Source organism: Gymnogyps californianus, chromosome 11 (assembly GCF_018139145.2).
Source record: "Gymnogyps californianus isolate 813 chromosome 11, ASM1813914v2, whole genome shotgun sequence".
NCBI classification, from domain to species: Eukaryota; Metazoa; Chordata; class Aves; order Accipitriformes; family Cathartidae; genus Gymnogyps; species Gymnogyps californianus.
In genome coordinates, this window is record NC_059481.1 from 11,925,558 (window position 1) to 11,943,039 (window position 17,482).

The 17,482-nt window shown below is 39.6% G+C and overlaps 1 protein-coding gene across 1 annotated transcript; it reads left to right on the forward strand.

Annotated features, from left to right (window-relative positions):
* The first annotated feature begins 408 nt into the window (after window positions 1-408).
* SEMA6D (semaphorin 6D) lies at window positions 409-16,945 on the forward strand. Its single transcript, XM_050903110.1, is given in 20 exon segments — window positions 409-460; window positions 2,010-2,166; window positions 2,533-2,644; window positions 3,244-3,304; window positions 3,412-3,474; window positions 3,565-3,666; window positions 3,887-3,977; window positions 4,256-4,375; window positions 4,834-4,922; window positions 5,709-5,926; window positions 6,035-6,166; window positions 6,363-6,518; window positions 6,602-6,775; window positions 7,526-7,666; window positions 7,768-7,845; window positions 8,652-8,743; window positions 9,089-9,145; window positions 10,986-11,153; window positions 13,258-14,325; window positions 14,328-16,945. Coding segments are annotated over 19 exon segments (3,264 nt in total). The 5' UTR covers window positions 409-460; window positions 2,010-2,057; the 3' UTR covers window positions 14,561-16,945.
* Window positions 16,946-17,482: the final 537 nt, after the last annotated feature.

Below are 17,482 nucleotides of genomic sequence, written 5' to 3' on the forward strand. Positions count from 1 at the left end.
ACCTTAGAGATGTTACTGTGCACTGACAACGCACAGTTTATGTGCCTCCCCTTTCTCTTCTTTCACTGGGACAGCAGTGGGTTGGATATTTGGAGCCTGCTTTTCTTGAAAAAAAGACCAAAAACAAAGATTGTGTAACCATTAATGATTTGTTATTGTGTCTGGGAGCCACTGTGCTGCAGGACTTTGCTCTAATGGTGCTTTCACAAGGAAGAACTAATTTGACTAACTTTATTACTTCCAGTTTGTTTTAAGTTTGCTCATTAGTAATTTAACGCAAGATGCTTCAGCTGAAGAGGCCATGTCAGGACAAGGAAGAGCAGAGGGAAAGTGCCAGGAATCATTAGTGTTTATTAACCACTGCACTCATCAATCTTGACTAAGAGCACAGCCCATTCGTTCTGGACTGGTGGACTGCGATACAGAAATATCATTAACAGTGGAAAATGCTTCTTTTCAGGTCAGTCTGTAATGGACAGGCATTCAGACAACACCCACACCCCCACCCCCATCACCAAATATTATCAGCCTTCAAGTTGGTCTCCTCACAGTCCAGCCTGAACTGACAGAGCTCAGGAGCCTTATGGAAGGAGGAAGCCCTACCCCTAGCCAGCCATAGCATCAATTAACAAATACAGTATTTTCATCCCCAGTAAACATTACTGAAAGGTTAAGTGTTGTTGTGAAGGGGTTTTTTAATTGCTTTTCAAATTATTAAATGATTGATACTTATGTGCTTTGCTGGATCAGGCCTGGCACTTTGTGCTGGCAATGTGTACATCTCACAGCAATTCTTGAAACATTAAAATGGAAAGGCTTCTTTTTTTCTGTTTAGACAAAGAGCTTAATAACCAATTTCAGCAACTGCAAGGCATTGAGCTGGTGACTCAAAGCTCTGACCTGTGAATCGGGGCTGAATGAATGCCTCCAAAAGGTTGGAGGAGGAAATAGTACACATTTGCCAGGTTTCTAATGAGAAATATGACCCCTGCCCAGACCACTTGTGGTCATTAAGGATCGCATTTCACTTTGAGATGCGTTTTCTTGCATCCTACCCAAATTGCAATTTGAGTAGTTACGTTCTGCTCACTAAAATATCCCTGCGGTTTAATTGGAGAAGTTACGTTTCCCTTCCCCTCTTAAAAGCTTTGTTGTATAACGTTGTGGTGCTATCCTAGTATGTGCTGTGTAATCTATAGAGCGTGCGCACACACAAAACCCCCACCGTGAAAGTCTCTGAAGTTGCTAGCTTTCTACAGTAACAAATAGCAGTTAGGGGGAAAGTGGCATCTTGGGAACCCAGTTCAGCGTTGTGCCCTATTTGAGTCTCTTGCCACCCTTGCAAAGCATGTGACAAGCACTGTCACACCGCAGAGGCAGCATTTTTGCATTTACTTTGCACATGTGTAAATCACTGCACAAGGCAAAGCATCAAGTGTCGGGTCCTAGACATAAGGTCTTTCGCAATGAGCATGTTAGGCTTAGTATTATGATGGCACAGCCTAGAAACAAGCAATAATTTTAAAACATGGCATGGATGTTCAGACAGATTGTGTGTGTCATGACTTTTTGTGGATAAGATTTAGGTATTTTATGGGGAAAGGCTTTTATTGGATGACATTCAGTGATAGAGGGGATGGAAAGAGATTGCAGTTTAATTAAAATTCTAATCCCAAGTTTGACAATTTTTCTTGCCAGGTCAGCAGCCTGCATGTTCTGTTTGTGATTCCTGTGAATTAAATGGGCTGACAGTCATCAGCTTCTTCAGAAATGCCTGTAAATCCAGCTAAAAATTAGCAAACATCAATATGTTCCAGAGCAGCTTTCAGTAGGGATATGTCACGTAGCAGTTTTCCATCAATGTACATCCAGGAGCCTTTCATAAGCACTGATTTAGTCCGCTGCTGCCAGTGCTCAAATACAAACGAAAAAACCCTTCTTCTGCAGTAGGAAGTCACGTTTGCTGTCCTGTGCTGCTGAAATCTCACTGGCGTGTTCCGGTTTTCCAGGTAGTTAAACAGTGTTGCCACAAAGGTAGTACTCATCTTTCACCAGCCATGAGGCTTCCTCTGCTTTGTGCCTCCGTGATGCTAATGAGTCTGTGCCAGTGCCGAGCTGTCAGCTTCCCTGAAGATGAGGACCCTATTAACGTTGTTGACTACCACTGTAAGTAATCTGCAAATGGTGCTAACCACTAGGGAAAAAGTTTTAATGGTTTGGTTTTTTTTTTTTCCTTGGGAAGTTAAAAAAAAAAGTCTATTTCCTTTCAAATTGAAATGTGTTTACTGGCTTTGTGTCTTTAATAGAACACTTAATCATTTTCTTAAAAAAGCAATCAGAAATACAGCAATAACTTCAGGAAAAAGAACATTTGCTGACATTAGCCATCTTTTTCTCATTTATATTCAAGACATTACTCAAGGAATTTAGTTTAAACCCTTCTACACCTAGTATATACAGCTAATCAATGCCATATATTGATTCTTTAGCTCTATAATCCTGAGTGATGGTGTAGCCCATTTTTACTTGCAGATTCAAGGCAATATCCAGTATTTAGAGGACGCCCTTCAGGCAATGAATCTCAGCACAGACTGGACTTCCAACTGATGCTGAAAATTCGAGACACACTTTATATCGCTGGCAGGTAATTTTCCTTCACTCAGCTCATTAGATTAAAATTCTTTTCTCTTCTGGTTTTGCATTTATGTGTAAAATTCATTTAGAAAAATCTGCAGAATATGATAAAAATTAGAATTGATGGAGGGCTTCCCAGAGAAATATACCGTATCTATGGCCAGTGCATGAAAATTGGATTTGAAGGCTGCAGTTACTGTAGTTACGCTAAAACCGACGATCAAATACTCTTTTCCCTCTTTTATATTACTGCCCTGATAAAAACCTCTCCTGTTCATTTTAAACTTGGACTGACACATCAGGGATGTAGGAAGTGAGGATAACACACTTGACTGTTTACAGTCTGGATTAGTCTTCAACAGAATGGAAGGACAGAGATGGATAGCTGGACGCTGTAGATGCTATCTAAGGACCACACCAATAAAAATCAAAACCACCCCATGTTGCCCATGACCAACCTTCTCCGATTTGTATTAAACACAGAAGATCCGTAAGCATTTCACAGAAGTTTCTGGTCTAGCAAAACACTCTAAAAATAGATTTAGCTTATCGAAAATAAGGCCAATGAATTAATGCATGTACTTGTGTCTTTTTACTCTTTGCAAACAGGGACCAAGTTTACACTGTAAACTTAAGTGAAGTTCCAAAATCGGAAGTTACTCCAAGCAAGGTGAGTAGGTACAGGTGCTGGCAAGGGAGAGGTACTTTCTTTAGTTTTAATTTTTTTTAAGATTTTTTTGTGGAAAGGAAATCAAATGTTCTTTTCTGGTCTAACAGAAATTAACATGGAGGTCAAGGCAGCAGGACAGAGAGAACTGTGCTATGAAAGGCAAACATAAAGTAAGTTTAGCACATACATTATAGAAAAACAACACTAATATTTATTATATTTGTGAAGTCTATGATTAATACATCTTACTCCCTTTTCAGGATGAATGCCATAACTTCATTAAAGTCTTTGTTCCAAGAAATGATGAGATGGTGTTTGTCTGTGGAACAAATGCATTTAACCCTATGTGCAGATACTATCGGGTAAGGATATTGAAAATGTCATTAATCTATTGCTGGTTTTGCTTGCACTGATTATGCTGTAGCAAATACATCCAGTGTGATTGGAGAGTGCTTCAAGGTGAAATAAAAACAGACAGAAGCCAATGTGCTGAATTAAGTTTTGTGGAAAGACAATGTTATGCTTTTGTGCCAATGTACAAAATAGAAATGACACTATCACCCATTTATTTTTCTTCTCTAGCTGAATACCTTAGAGTATGATGGGGAGGAAATTAGTGGTTTGGCAAGATGCCCATTTGATGCCAGACAAACCAATGTCGCCCTCTTTGCTGGTAAGAACTTTTGCTTGTAATGAGTCTAAATGATTAATGACACCAAAGGAGCCAGAGAGCTTTTAAAGCAAGCACAGGAAAGCTAAAGGTGTCATGGTGCCCCTGCTCTTAAATTTTTTTAAAGGGCCTCCAAAGGATTAGAAGCTGACCTGTTAATAAATAGGTTACAGCAATTTGGGGAAGAGTGGCAATAAAGAAATGGGGAAAAATACAGGCTAGTCAGAATTCTGTAGATTATTAAAGGCCTCTTAATACCACGTTTTCTACTTCCATTTTAGATGGAAAATTGTATTCGGCAACAGTAGCAGATTTCCTGGCAAGTGATGCTGTTATTTATCGCAGCATGGGGGATGGATCTGCCCTAAGAACAATAAAGTATGACTCCAAATGGATAAAAGGTAATTTGGGGGAGTATTTTCCCATACACATGGCAAATGTAATTTCAGTGGCACAGAGGGTCAGGTAATTCACAGCCAGCGTGCTTTACACATACGCTACAATGTCAGCATATATGCGGCTTTCAATATAGTATGATTACAACAAAAAAGCAGTTTAATACAAATAAAGTAAATTTCTGTTAAATATATCAATGAATGAATCTGCAGTAACAAAATACCTTAGCTGGAATGCAGTTTCTGTGAGGCCTTTTTACAGTCCATTAGCCAACATTAAAGACTTCAAGTTCATGTCAGCTCCAGTGCCCCCATATTTGGACATCCTAAAGTATCTGGAAGACTGCAGCTCATGTTAGCTGGTATGGACCTGTGGAGACGCCACCGAGTCACACAGCGTAGTCGGTGTCGTATGCCGATTGAGTAGCTCTTTGAAGTAACCTTCTCCTTGCTCTTTCTTACAGAACCGCACTTCCTCCATGCCACAGAATACGGGAACTACGTTTATTTCTTCTTCCGAGAAATTGCTGTAGAGCACAATAATTTAGGCAAGGTAGGTATCGTCACAGTGAGCTGTCAGGTAGCCGTGAGTCGTAGTGGAATGAGAACATCTCCTACAACAGCATCAGTAAGAAGCACAGTTTACAATATGAAGTAGGAACTAGTACAAAGTTTGCACAGTTTTCCCATCATTATAATTTACGGGGGGGGGGGGGGGGGGGGGGTGGGAAGAGAAATAGAACAGTGCATTCTTCAACCAAAAAGTTGTTTCTGTTCTCTATGCCTTGCTGTTAGGCAAGCTCACTACAGGTATCTTTTAGTATTGCTGTGGCCTTACTGTTGCTGTTGCCTTAACACTTGTGGCAAGTAATGGAAAATCTGAAGGTTTTTTCGTGCTTATTAAAGAAACAAAAGAAAACAACACAAAAGAGTTTCAAAGAAGTTTCTCTAATGTCCCTGGATATTGAATAATTCAGTCATGCCAGTACAGGGTATAATACTCATGCCTCACAATGGAAGGATATTCTGTAATAAATTATTAAATCCTTTACACATGGTTAATTAAAGTCTTTAAATCTTACTAACAATATGATTTTGAAGGGAAAAAAGGGTGGGGACAAGCTGCAGAATTGCATTTGCTTGGTGATACATTAAGATGTGTGTGCACTACAAGCTAAACACCATTTGCTTTCATCCTTTCTGTGCAGATAAATGGCAGCTTCCTCTTAACAAAATTATCTTTGGTGTTTTATTAACAGCTCAGAAACAAGCACTGTTTTCCTTGCATCTCTCAAGCCTTTCTCCCTTTTTCTTTTTTTTCTTTTTTTCCCCTTCACAGGCTGTGTATTCCCGTGTGGCACGCATATGCAAAAATGACATGGGAGGATCCCAAAGAGTCCTGGAGAAACATTGGACATCCTTTCTGAAAGCTCGGCTCAACTGCTCAGTTCCCGGGGATTCATTCTTCTACTTTGATGTTCTGCAGTCTATCACAGACATAATAGAAATCAATGGGGTCCCCACGGTTGTCGGTGTATTCACCACACAGCTTAACAGGTGAGAGATGAGCAACCTTACATCAAAGGTAGTTCTCTGGTTCTCTCTTACACTGAGACTGGTGCCATTGTAGTCTGAGTTCTTGCAACTATTTTTCTGATTTTACAGCATCCCGGGTTCAGCAGTGTGTGCTTTCAGCATGGATGACATTGAGAAAGTCTTCAAAGGGAGATTTAAAGAACAAAAGACTCCTGACTCTGTTTGGACAGCTGTACCTGAAGACAAAGTACCAAAGCCAAGGTAAAAGGTTCTTACTCATGATGCCATAATATTCTCCTTGTAAAGAGCTACCTTAAATCAGCTGCACTCTTGAGTGCCTTGTCGGGTACAAACCAAGGCAGAGCTTTACACCTCAGCCATAAGGATGCTCATTAGCAGGCTGCCTTCTCTCATTAACTAAAATACCAAGAGGAAAACAATGTTGTTCTCCTTTCAGACCTGGCTGCTGTGCAAAACACGGCCTAGCAGAGGCTTACAAAACCTCCATTGATTTCCCAGACGAAACACTCTCCTTCATCAAATCTCATCCTTTGATGGATTCAGCTGTTCCCTCAGTCATTGAGGAGCCCTGGTTTACCAAAACACGTGTCAGGTATGACACCGTTCAAAAATAACGCATGTGAAAAGGAAAACAAGAAAATGCGCTGTTAATGATATGCCTTTTGGTCTTGATAGATACAGATTGACAGCAATTGCTGTAGACCACGCTGCTGGACCCTACCAGAACTACACAGTCATATTTGTTGGCTCCGAAGCAGGAGTAGTACTTAAAATCTTGGCAAAGACCAGGCCTTTTTCTTTGAATGACAGCGTATTACTGGAAGAGATTGAAGCATATAATCATGCAAAGTAAGTATTACCAGAACACCTAAGCTCTTCATCTAGTCCTTGGTACCTAGCTAAAAAAATTATGGTAAACAAAAACCAACTCATTATCACCAACATTACCACTTGTTTGTCATTTCACAGTGTTCCTTGTGTTGAATAACCTGAAAATACTTGGTCACTTGCCGTTTTGCATGGGTTGAGTGAACAACCTAATTCCACTCCAGTGACATCAGTGATACAGTCTAATTCTTCCGCAAATAGATACACTTCTTCCTGAGTATGAAACATCAGAACTATCTGCTGCTGTTAAAAAGAAGTGATGTGAGCTTATCTTGAGGGTTTCTCAAGAGTGACCAATAATGTATAAACTACATCTAATAATTTTAAACTTGCTTGTTCTGGCGCAAAGAATTTGAGAATGGAAGCGTTCCAATTAGACTCTACAGGCGTCCAATACAGGACTCCTGTTCTGCTCTGTCGAGATATTTATGCTGACCGAGAGAACGAAGAAAGTGGATTTGGATTTTTTTCCTACTTAGTTCAGTGAACTTGTCACCTAGCTGTAAATAAGAGCCAGAAGCTGGCATTTGATAACCCATAGGTTTGTTTAGAAATCACTCAGCAGAGACTAGTAAGTTACATGTAGAAATGTAAAAAGTCTCTTTTCAGTATCTACACAGACAATAAATAAATAAAATGTTTGCCCTGTAAGCACTGCACAAAGTACTACAGTTACTAAAATAATGGCCTCCTATTATTTTTGCTGAACAGGTGTAATGCTGAGAGCGAGGAGGACAGAAGAGTCATTTCCCTTCAGCTGGATAGAGACCACCATGCTCTGTTCGTGGCATTCTCCAGCTGCGTCATCAGAATTCCTCTGAGTCGGTGTGAGCGTCACGGGTCATGTAAAAAGTACGGCCACGTTCCTGAACTCCCCCTTAAAGGAAGGGCACCAACATCTCTTGGGAAGGAAGTAAAAAATGCATGATTTCTTGGGGTTTTTCTCTTGCAAGGGCATGTATGGCTTCACGGGACCCATACTGTGGCTGGTTAGACCACGAGGCATGTGGAAGAGTGACACCAGGCATGCTGTAAGTACTCCTTTTCAAATTAGCCCAGCATCTCTACATATGCTTTATAGACCACATGAGCTCATATCCTATGCCTGTTCCCTTGCACTCAATTAATAAATCTCCATTTTTTTAAGATGTTTTTTCAGTGTACTGTATATGTAAGAGAACAGAGTGCTAAAGTCTGACCTAATTCTGCGATCTCTAGGTGAAGACTTGCTTTCAGTGGGAGTTTTACATGTGTGTGGGAGGACAAGCAGACCTGTAGGAAGAGCAGTTGGAAGCAGGAAGGCAAGAAATTGCTGCCTGCAAACCTGAGCAGCTCAGAGAGGACAGTACACAGTATCCCCTCTGAGGCATGCTCACGGCCAGGGCACAGTCAATTGCAAATATGAAAGCACAGGATTCACAGTGGGAAAAGAGTAAGATTTTTCCTCCACGCTGGAGCTTGGGTGATATATATGCATACCAAAGGCATTTTGCACAAATCAAGTCTGTAATATACAGTGCATTAGCAGCTGTATCTTAAAAAGAGGCCTTTGTAGCAGGCCAGTGCAAACTTTAACTAGTATAATTGGACGGTTGTATCTGAAACCAAGAGCACGCCCAATGTAGAAGACATGATGAAGTTGCTGAAAAAAGGGATTTTTTTTCTATTTCCTGGCATAAGCACATATATAGAGTTTTAAAGCCTAGTTATAGCTAACTTGTGCATTTTGTAAAACAATTTTTTGGGCCATACACTAGCTCTCGTATATGTTTCCATTTGCTGCTTCCAGGAAAAAAAAAATCACCATTTGTTTCCCTACTAATACTGTTAATTGCAGGTTCTCTTTGTTTGTTTCATACAACCACAGCACCGGAGGATACGTACAAGATGTTGAATACGGCAACACAGCGCAGCTTGGGGACTGCCATGGTAAGGCACAGTCACTGCTGCTAGTTTATAATATCCCAACAGTAGTCTGTGGCCACACTTCACTATGGATGTTAAATTTATGATGAGCTTTTCAGTAACATGATGAACACATCACCTGGTGTTACTGTGAATGTTCACAAAGCTGAGCTTTTTAGTCCTGGGTGGCAGAGTTTTGTCTTTCCTTCACCAGTTTACAACTATTTGGGGTCTACAGCAAAGTATTGAAGAATTTATTTTTTGTAACCAGTAATATTTTAGTTTTTATTTTCCATTACTCAGGTTTGAGATCTTTTGCTTTCTTTTTTCTTACTTTTTACTGATTACTTGTTCCTTTAATTCTTTTAGAAATTTTGCCTACTACAGCTACACCAGATTACAAAATATTTGGCGACCCAACATCTGGTTAGTTTTTTTTAATTTTTTTGAATTAATGACCTTTACTTTCCTTCAGTTCAGCATTTTCAGCCCTTTTTTCCTTCCTTTTGCACAGTTGGCAATCCTCCATTTTTGTGCTTTTACTCATGTTCCCACTGATGGTAAAGATAGTCAGACTCTTCCCACTCAGCACTTCACCCTGTGTAGCCGCATGTTAACAGCTCATTATTTATTGAGACATCTTTTATTAAAGAGCCTGATTAACATAGATGACATCTTCACTGCACGAAAGTCCACTAAGCTTTACTCTTTGTCCCCAGCCATGCATTTGTGAATGCCCCTATTGGTCATCTCTAATAGATGAATGGCAGAATTTCATCATCTTCCTCCTTACCTTTCCTTTCCTCTCTTCCTTCTGTCCCAGCAAGCTTTTTGCACAAATACACATTTTCTAATATGTGTATTTCTATATTTTTGAAATGTTTTAAAAGTAGTTTATGCTAATGGAAAAAATTTAACATCACAAACTGTGTAGCTGAATGAGGACTTGTGTAGACAAAGGTGGCTTAGAAAAAACTTTATGCATTGTTGTCAGATGGACTTTCACATCCTTTTCTCCTTCAGTGATTTTTCTAATAGTGTTTTCACCGTCAGCCTCTGGCGTTCAGGGAGACAGGGCCCATGCTCCTCTGTTGAACGCAAAAGCAGAACCTGTGTTGACTTCAACAGGAACAAGGCTGAGCCCTTATTTTCCAGTCTTTGCTCCTGGTAGTTGGATGTCTGCTTTCAAACCAAGGGCACATTTCTGACTGACAAATATGAAAATAATCTATTTGTATGTTAAATTTGAAAGAGCGCAACAAGAACGTTATTTTGTGGTTTGGTTTCTGATATTTGCACTTCTGTAACTTGACAAGAAGTAATGTTTGAGACAAATACTTTCCAGATATATTTACCTATAATGTAAGTTAGAGACTCAGGAAAGCAAAACAAAACTGTGTTACGTGGAAATGCTACCTTGCTTGCGCGAGTGTTTATCAACTGAATTTTGAAAGTGGTATTTTAGGACACAGATACAACTTAACCTTATTTTCAAGTTCTGAATGAGTGTGCTTTTGAGGTACCTTAGTCAGATCTCGAGCCATAGACATTCATGCCTAAACCTGCTGGGACAGTGAACACAAAATACTTGAATGTGCAAAGTAGACTTGGGATTTTAAACCCAATTTGATGCGTTTCCTTCTCATGTGCGTTTTCATGTAGGCTATGGTGCTTCTGTTCAGCAAAGGTACTACAGAGGAGCCGCAATCTATGCAACATTGTTCCTTAGGAACCATTACAAAATAGGGGTTAAAAACATTCCTTTCATCCCCACCTGCAGAAATGGCTCGTTCAGCAGTTCCTAGTATACCATAATAGCACTAATGGAGCTGATCTGGTTTCTCAGGTGTAACCTGTCATGAGTGTGTATCTTTCCAAGTAACTTCTTTTTTTTTTTTTGAAGATGTTTAAAAGGCAGCCAAGTATGTTGTCTCCAGTGAAGAATATAGCAATTAAGTAGAATAAGTTGTGCTTTTCACCTCCACTAGTTGCTTACTTTAACTTTTGCACTGCTTTCATGTTTGACTTCTCTGGCTTTTTGGCTAGCAGCTGTTGATGTTTTAATGTATTTTTTTCATGCTTAAAGTTTTGAACCAATTGATTTTAATCAGCCCTCTGTACTTCGGCAGAGTGTAGGGGGTCACATTTTGCTCTGACGTGTAACTCCCATTAAATGCTGTCTCCAGCTATAGCTTAGATATGCCATGAAACAGTGAGGAAAGCCTGACTGTAATACACATTAATAAAAATCTGTTTGCCACCACAGACATGGAGTTCTCCTCAGCTTCCATTACCACAATGGCAAGTATCCCAGTTATATCACCTAAAGTGATTGGTTCCTGGAAACCTAAAGTGACTGGCTCTCGGAAATTTGTAGTTCAAGATGACCCAAACACTTCTGATTATTCTGATCCATTATCAGGTGTCCCAAAGGGTAAGGCCTTACCAGGGAATACATTGCAGCTGAATGGAAACCTGATAGTCTCAGCATTGTCTAAGGCTCAAATGTAACAGCCATGATTGTTGGGCTATATTTCACACCCATTTCCTGTGAATATGCAGACAGTGCAATCATGTTTTTCTTACCTACTTATCTGGTGTACAAAGAGCTGCTTAGAGATTATAATGGGAAACACAGATAATAAGCTCAGCTTTTTATTCCTGGGGTGCTCCAAAGCTCCCATTAAAATCAGCGGGAGTTCTGGATGCATTAAAAAAAATGACATTCACGACTTACCTGCACCTCTGGTGGTTGTTTTCAAACCAGTCTAGTTTGGATAAGACACTTAGTCCTCATGAATGGTTGCTTACAAGAGCTTAATGAGGGTTGGTTTTTTTTTTTTCATTTGGTTTGGGGGTGGGAGGGGAACAGAAAACAAAGCACAGCTCCCTGACAGATCCGTGCGTTAAATGGGGCATATCCCAAACTGCCTGCCTGCAGCATGTTTCCGAAGAACGTGGGTCAGATCTGAGTAAGGATGTGCTGAATTTTTACTCTCTGGATGTGAGCATCATTTTACAGATGATCTCAGTACACCAAGAGACACACACAGGTTTTAAGCCGAACACAAAAAGAAACATATTCTGAATGTAATTCATCTTTCTGTAGCCATTCTTTCAGCTAAGTGAACCTTTGACTAGGCTGTTACAGCAACAAAGACTTTAATTCAGTAGGACTATTGCAGTCAACCAAAGAATCAAGAAGCTTCCAGTCCCATAACCAAAACTTAACACAAGTCTTCATCAGTACACAGAATAGCCAGGTGACAGACATGTTTGCACAATTCTGTATTTCCTGAAAATCTCACCAACCAAAAACCATTTGTGTTTTATTACCATTCACCAAAACATATCAGGTTTCCTATCAGCCATTATGGCAGTGCATTTGTCATTTTAATTTGTTGCAGTTATTTTCCGTTTTGCTTTAAGTTTTTGTTATCATTTGCTCTTGGTTCTGAATCACATTTTGTGTCATAGCTATTAATGAACTTTACTCATGTTTTCTTTCTTCTGCACAGTGCCATTAAAACCTATAACCCTGAACATTAACAATGTTCAAAGGCCTTGCCTCTAACAAAAGTGAATCTGTTCCTTTCCTCGTACTCTTTCATTTTAACAGCCCTTGGGATAGTTAAGAGAATTACTTTCATTAAAAACTAACATTCTCTTAGCTGCAAGATGTCTGTGGTTGCTTTAAAAATCTCAAAAAACAAAGGGAGCTTGTTAATACACAAATAAAAAAAACTAATCAAATATTCAACTTCTTGGTCTAAGCTAAAAGTTTTCTAAATTTTAACATTCTCTAATAACCTTGCAAGTTGGTTTGTTTTATGTTACACAAGTTATTTAGTCATTAATGAACATAAAGAAAATAAAAATTAGTTCTCTAATAGAATGACATAATCTTGAACTTCAAAAATTGTACACTTACGTAATGCAAGGTGTGCCACTCCAAGGCCAGCAACCTATGGATGCGTTAGTTTACAAGTTTTGCACTGTATTACATTAACGTGGTTATAACAATGCAGTATGTATGTTACACAGTTTTACACAACATTTGCATAATCCTGTCTCTTTTGATACTGATTTATGAGTTGGGCAGAAAATTGAGAGAGAAATCCATCCATGAGTTATTAATTGCTGTCTGGCCCAGTAGCACCTTCTAACCTCAATTTTCCAGCAGAAATCATTAATGTTAATAACATACAGGCCCCTATTTGTGAGCCTTAAAAGGAAATTTGAGGACAGGCTAAACCAAATATAATATGAGGAGAGAAGCTTCAACAAGCATTCCTCATTATCAGAGAAAATGGGCAATCTTCATTTAGACTGATCAATGCTCACAGTCACTTTTATTAAAAAAATTATTTGCATTTACCAGTGCTGTGGATTGCAGGATCCAACTGAGTTACACTAACACTAGACACAGAGTACTTACAAACACTTAATAGACACTTCCCGGAGGGAGGCTACCTTCTTCTGAAATGTATCAGTACGAAGTACATGTAGATTTATGATATACTGCATGTCTTTTGCAGGTGTAAGGTGGGAAGTACAATCAGGAGAGTCCAACCAAATGGTACATATGAATGTCCTAATCACTTGTGTCTTTGCTGCTTTTGTCCTGGGAGCCTTTATTGCGGGAGTGGCCGTTTACTGTTACCGGGATATATTTGTACGGAAATCCAGAAAAATACACAAAGATGCAGAATCGGCTCAGTCCTGTACTGACTCCAGTGGGAGCTTTGCTAAACTGAATGGGCTGTTTGATAGTCCCGTCAAGGAGTATCAACAAAACATTGATTCACCCAAACTTTACACAAACCTGTTGACTAGCAGAAAGGAGTTGCCACCAAACGGTGATACGAAGTCCATGATGATGGACCACAGGGGCCAGCCTCCGGAATTAGCTGCGCTTCCAACTCCTGAATCTACACCAGTTCTTCAACAAAAGACTCTGCAGGCTATGAAAAGTCAGTCGGACAAAGCGCATAGCAACCTCAACACTTCACGAAAGGAAACCCCACTAAAAAGCCCTCAGTTTTTTCCTTCCAGTCCTCCACCCCACTCTCCTTTAAGTCATGGACATATTCCTAGTGCTATCGTTCTTCCCAATGCTACCCATGATTACAATACATCTTTCTCAAATTCTAATGCGCACAAGGCAGACAAAAAGATGCAACATATTGATCATCCGCTTACAAAACCATCCAGCAAAAGAGACCACAGGAGATCTGTTGATTCCAGGAACACCCTGAATGATTTTCTGAAACACTTAAATGAAACTACTAGTAATCCCAAAGCAATTATGGGAGATATTCAAGTGGCCCACCAGACTTTAATGCTGGATCCAATGGGAAATATGTCTGAGATTCCACCTAAGGTTCCCAACAGGGAGGCGTCTTTATACTCTCCTCCATCAACTCTTCCGAGAAACAGCCCGACAAAACGAGTGGACGTTCCCACAACTCCTGCAGTACCAATGACCTCTTTGGAAAGGCAGAGAGGTTATCACAAAAATTCTTCACAAAGGCATTCAATATCTGCCCTTCCTAAAAACTTAAACTCACCAAATGGTGTTTTGTTATCCAGACAGCCTAGTATTAATCGGGGGGGTACATGCCTCCCACGGCAGGCACAAAGATGGACTACATGCAAGGGACGCCTGTCAGCGTTCACCTCCAGCCTTCTTTGTCCAGGCAAAGCAGTTACACAAGCAACGGCACCCTTCCTCGTACAGGAATAAAGAGGACACCCTCCTTAAAACCTGACGTGCCACCAAAACCCTCATTCGTTCCTCAGACAACTTCAGTCAGACCACTGAACAAATACAGTTACTAGGACATGTCTGTGCTAAAAAGGAGTGTGGCATTGACCTGTACAGGTTGTGAGATGATGTTGTGGTAGACACATAAGACAGAGACTTGCTTGTTATTAAAGAGAACAAAGTGGCCAAAGAAACTGTCTTTACTTCAGCAACATCTGTGTCTTGCCACGTAGCTATAGCAAGACTTTGTGTACTTGCTCAGAGCAAACACAAAAAACAAAGGAAAGTGCTGGTCATTACATTTCTTTTGTTTGGAGCTAAGGAGACATGTAGCACAATGGGGTGGGGGCTACTTTACTGTTCTAAATAGCTAAAAAAAGTTATTGGGAAAAAAATCAGTAAGCAAATACTTGAAAAAAATGGGTTCCATTTTAGACTGCCATTAAGCGTGGTCCTTCCCATTAAATGTGAACATGTTAATATGTATGCATTCACCTTGCCTCTTGCACAAACGTCAGAAAATGGTAATGTCTCAATGAATATCTGGGTTAATAATCAATTTGCTGGAATTCAGTCTCTGGCCCAACTGTAGCATTATTATTTTTTTTCTCTCCACGTGTGTGGCATTTTGTTTGTGCCACATATAAAGCTGTGCGTGTGTGTGGATGTGTGTGTGTACCGTACACACTAGGATGTACTTAGATTCCCATTGCATCTTTTATGCTATGGAATTGTTTACATTGAGCATGACTGAACAAACAGATGACTCTGCCTTCTGCAGCCCATTGGGTTCAGTTTGGAGACAGCTAAGGATGAACGGTGCATCTCTGCCAGCCTTCTGAATGATAATGCCTTGATGAAATAGTCACCCAGTGAAAGAGTGCAGATATGTTTAATTCTTCATAACTCTGTTATGCTGCTATTGATTCAGAGCTGTGCATTTCAAATCTAGTGTTTTGGGCTGGAACAGGGGAGTTTTACTGTGTTTCCACAGTGCCTCCATCCAGTACCTGGCCACTGTGAACTCGAGCCCCTGTACTTCTCATTGAGGGCAGCTAATAATCAATTCACTTGGCAAAGGCCTGTGTAACTAGAGAAGGTTACATTTTTTGTTGCATTTAATAATGCCCTACACACTGATAGACTCTTGTCAATGAAAAAGAAGAAACATTAATTGGCCTGGCAGAAGCAGTCTGTGAAAACTCAACAGTAGTGCAATCAATTTGTTTTTGTTGTGTAATGTAAGGGTTTTTTTCCAAAGTCATGCAGGTAATGACAATATTCTGTAAATATTATGTGTGAGTTTACCTGAATCTGTGCATTTTGTGCCTTATTCATGCAAATGATAAAAGTACTAAAAAAAAAAAAATAAATCTGTCAAGTGTTCTCACTATAGCACATATCTCGCGAGTGCCAGTTGTAAAACCTCTCAACAGCACCCAAAAAAAAAAAGAAGAAAGATAAAAAGCAAGAATAATTAATGGTAACTAAAGGCAGCCTACAGTCCAAGAAGACAGCAGCATTAAATCACCTTACCATGATAAACATTCCACTCCAGCTCTCCGAAGGATCAAACCATTATAATGTGAAATCAAATGAGGTTTCTAGGGTAATGGAACACCTGCTAAAGTTGTGTAAGCTATTTAGTAGGTTTTACAGTATCCACTTGCAGCTGATGTTCAACACAGATGGCTATTCTAGCTTGCAAGCTACACACTACCACACTGTTTATTGAACATAACTATAGAAATAACCATGGCAGAGGAATATTCATGAATTAGCAGGACAAATAACTGCAATGGGTTTCAGAGACGGTGGAGATTTATATTATGTGTTCAAAGGGGAGAAAAGGTTAGTCACTGAAAACTGGATCTGTGTTACAGAACAAAGAATAAAGGATAGAAGTAGTCATTTTTTTCTTGTAAGGCTGTAAGGGACATTTATTTCCTGAGACCTCTGGATCCAAAAATCGATGATCTCTCTTCCTAAACACTTCTGTCTCGCAACTAAAACACTACAGATTAATAACTATTAAAAATGTACTCAGTTGTCAAAAGACACAAACTGATCCAAATTCCTTTACAAATATTAATACAGACTTGTGTGAAACCGAAAGATAAATGTATGTGAACCCTGATAACCTCCTGTAACATTGTGCTGCCTTGTAGATGGTAATGTGAGTTCTCTCAGTATTTATGTTGAAATTTCTAACATTCAACCTAGTCCTTATTCTGTTAATTTAATAATAAAAGATGCTTTATCCATTTGTGCAAAGGTAAACGCAGATTGTATCTTTTTTAATGGTACGGCATAAAAAAAGTAACCCTTAAATGAAGCTGCTCTATACTATAGAGTACTTTAACATGTATAGATACCTTGTAAACTTGTATTGTGGATGTGTAAATAATACGTTCTTTGGGTTTTTAACACCGCATGTAAAGTCAAAATAAAATATTCCAATGTACCGAGTGTCTAATTTCATTATTAGTGAAGCTAGTTTTAGGTGCATTGTTGTTGGGATTACAATAGAGGAAAAACTCTGCTTGCCTTTAATAGTTCTGTGAAGAAGGCACAGAGACGTCCTCTCATCAGCTTTACAGGGGACTTGCAGAGGTGGATGGCAACACACACAGCTGTCCTTCGTTGTCATTGCAGCCCCATGTTGACAGGCATGTTCTTGAGGGAGAGTGTAGATGACTTTCCGCCTCCTGAGTTAGATATAAAACGTCAAAGTAACTGGCATGCAGTGGTAGAGCGTAGTAGAGAGTCAGGGTTGCCCATACGACACATCAACAAGATGCACTGAATTTGAAAATACATAATATATGCCCATATGAAGCCTTTATTGGCGCTTGATCCAGGTTTCAGCTGGGCCCTGGTTCCTGTGAACTTTTCCTGTTAAGGTTAGAAAAATGCCAATTTTGTGCAAATACAGTACAGTTTTGAAAGAAGATAGTGTGTTCCTTCTAAAATGTAGGCTACAAAAAAGATAAGAG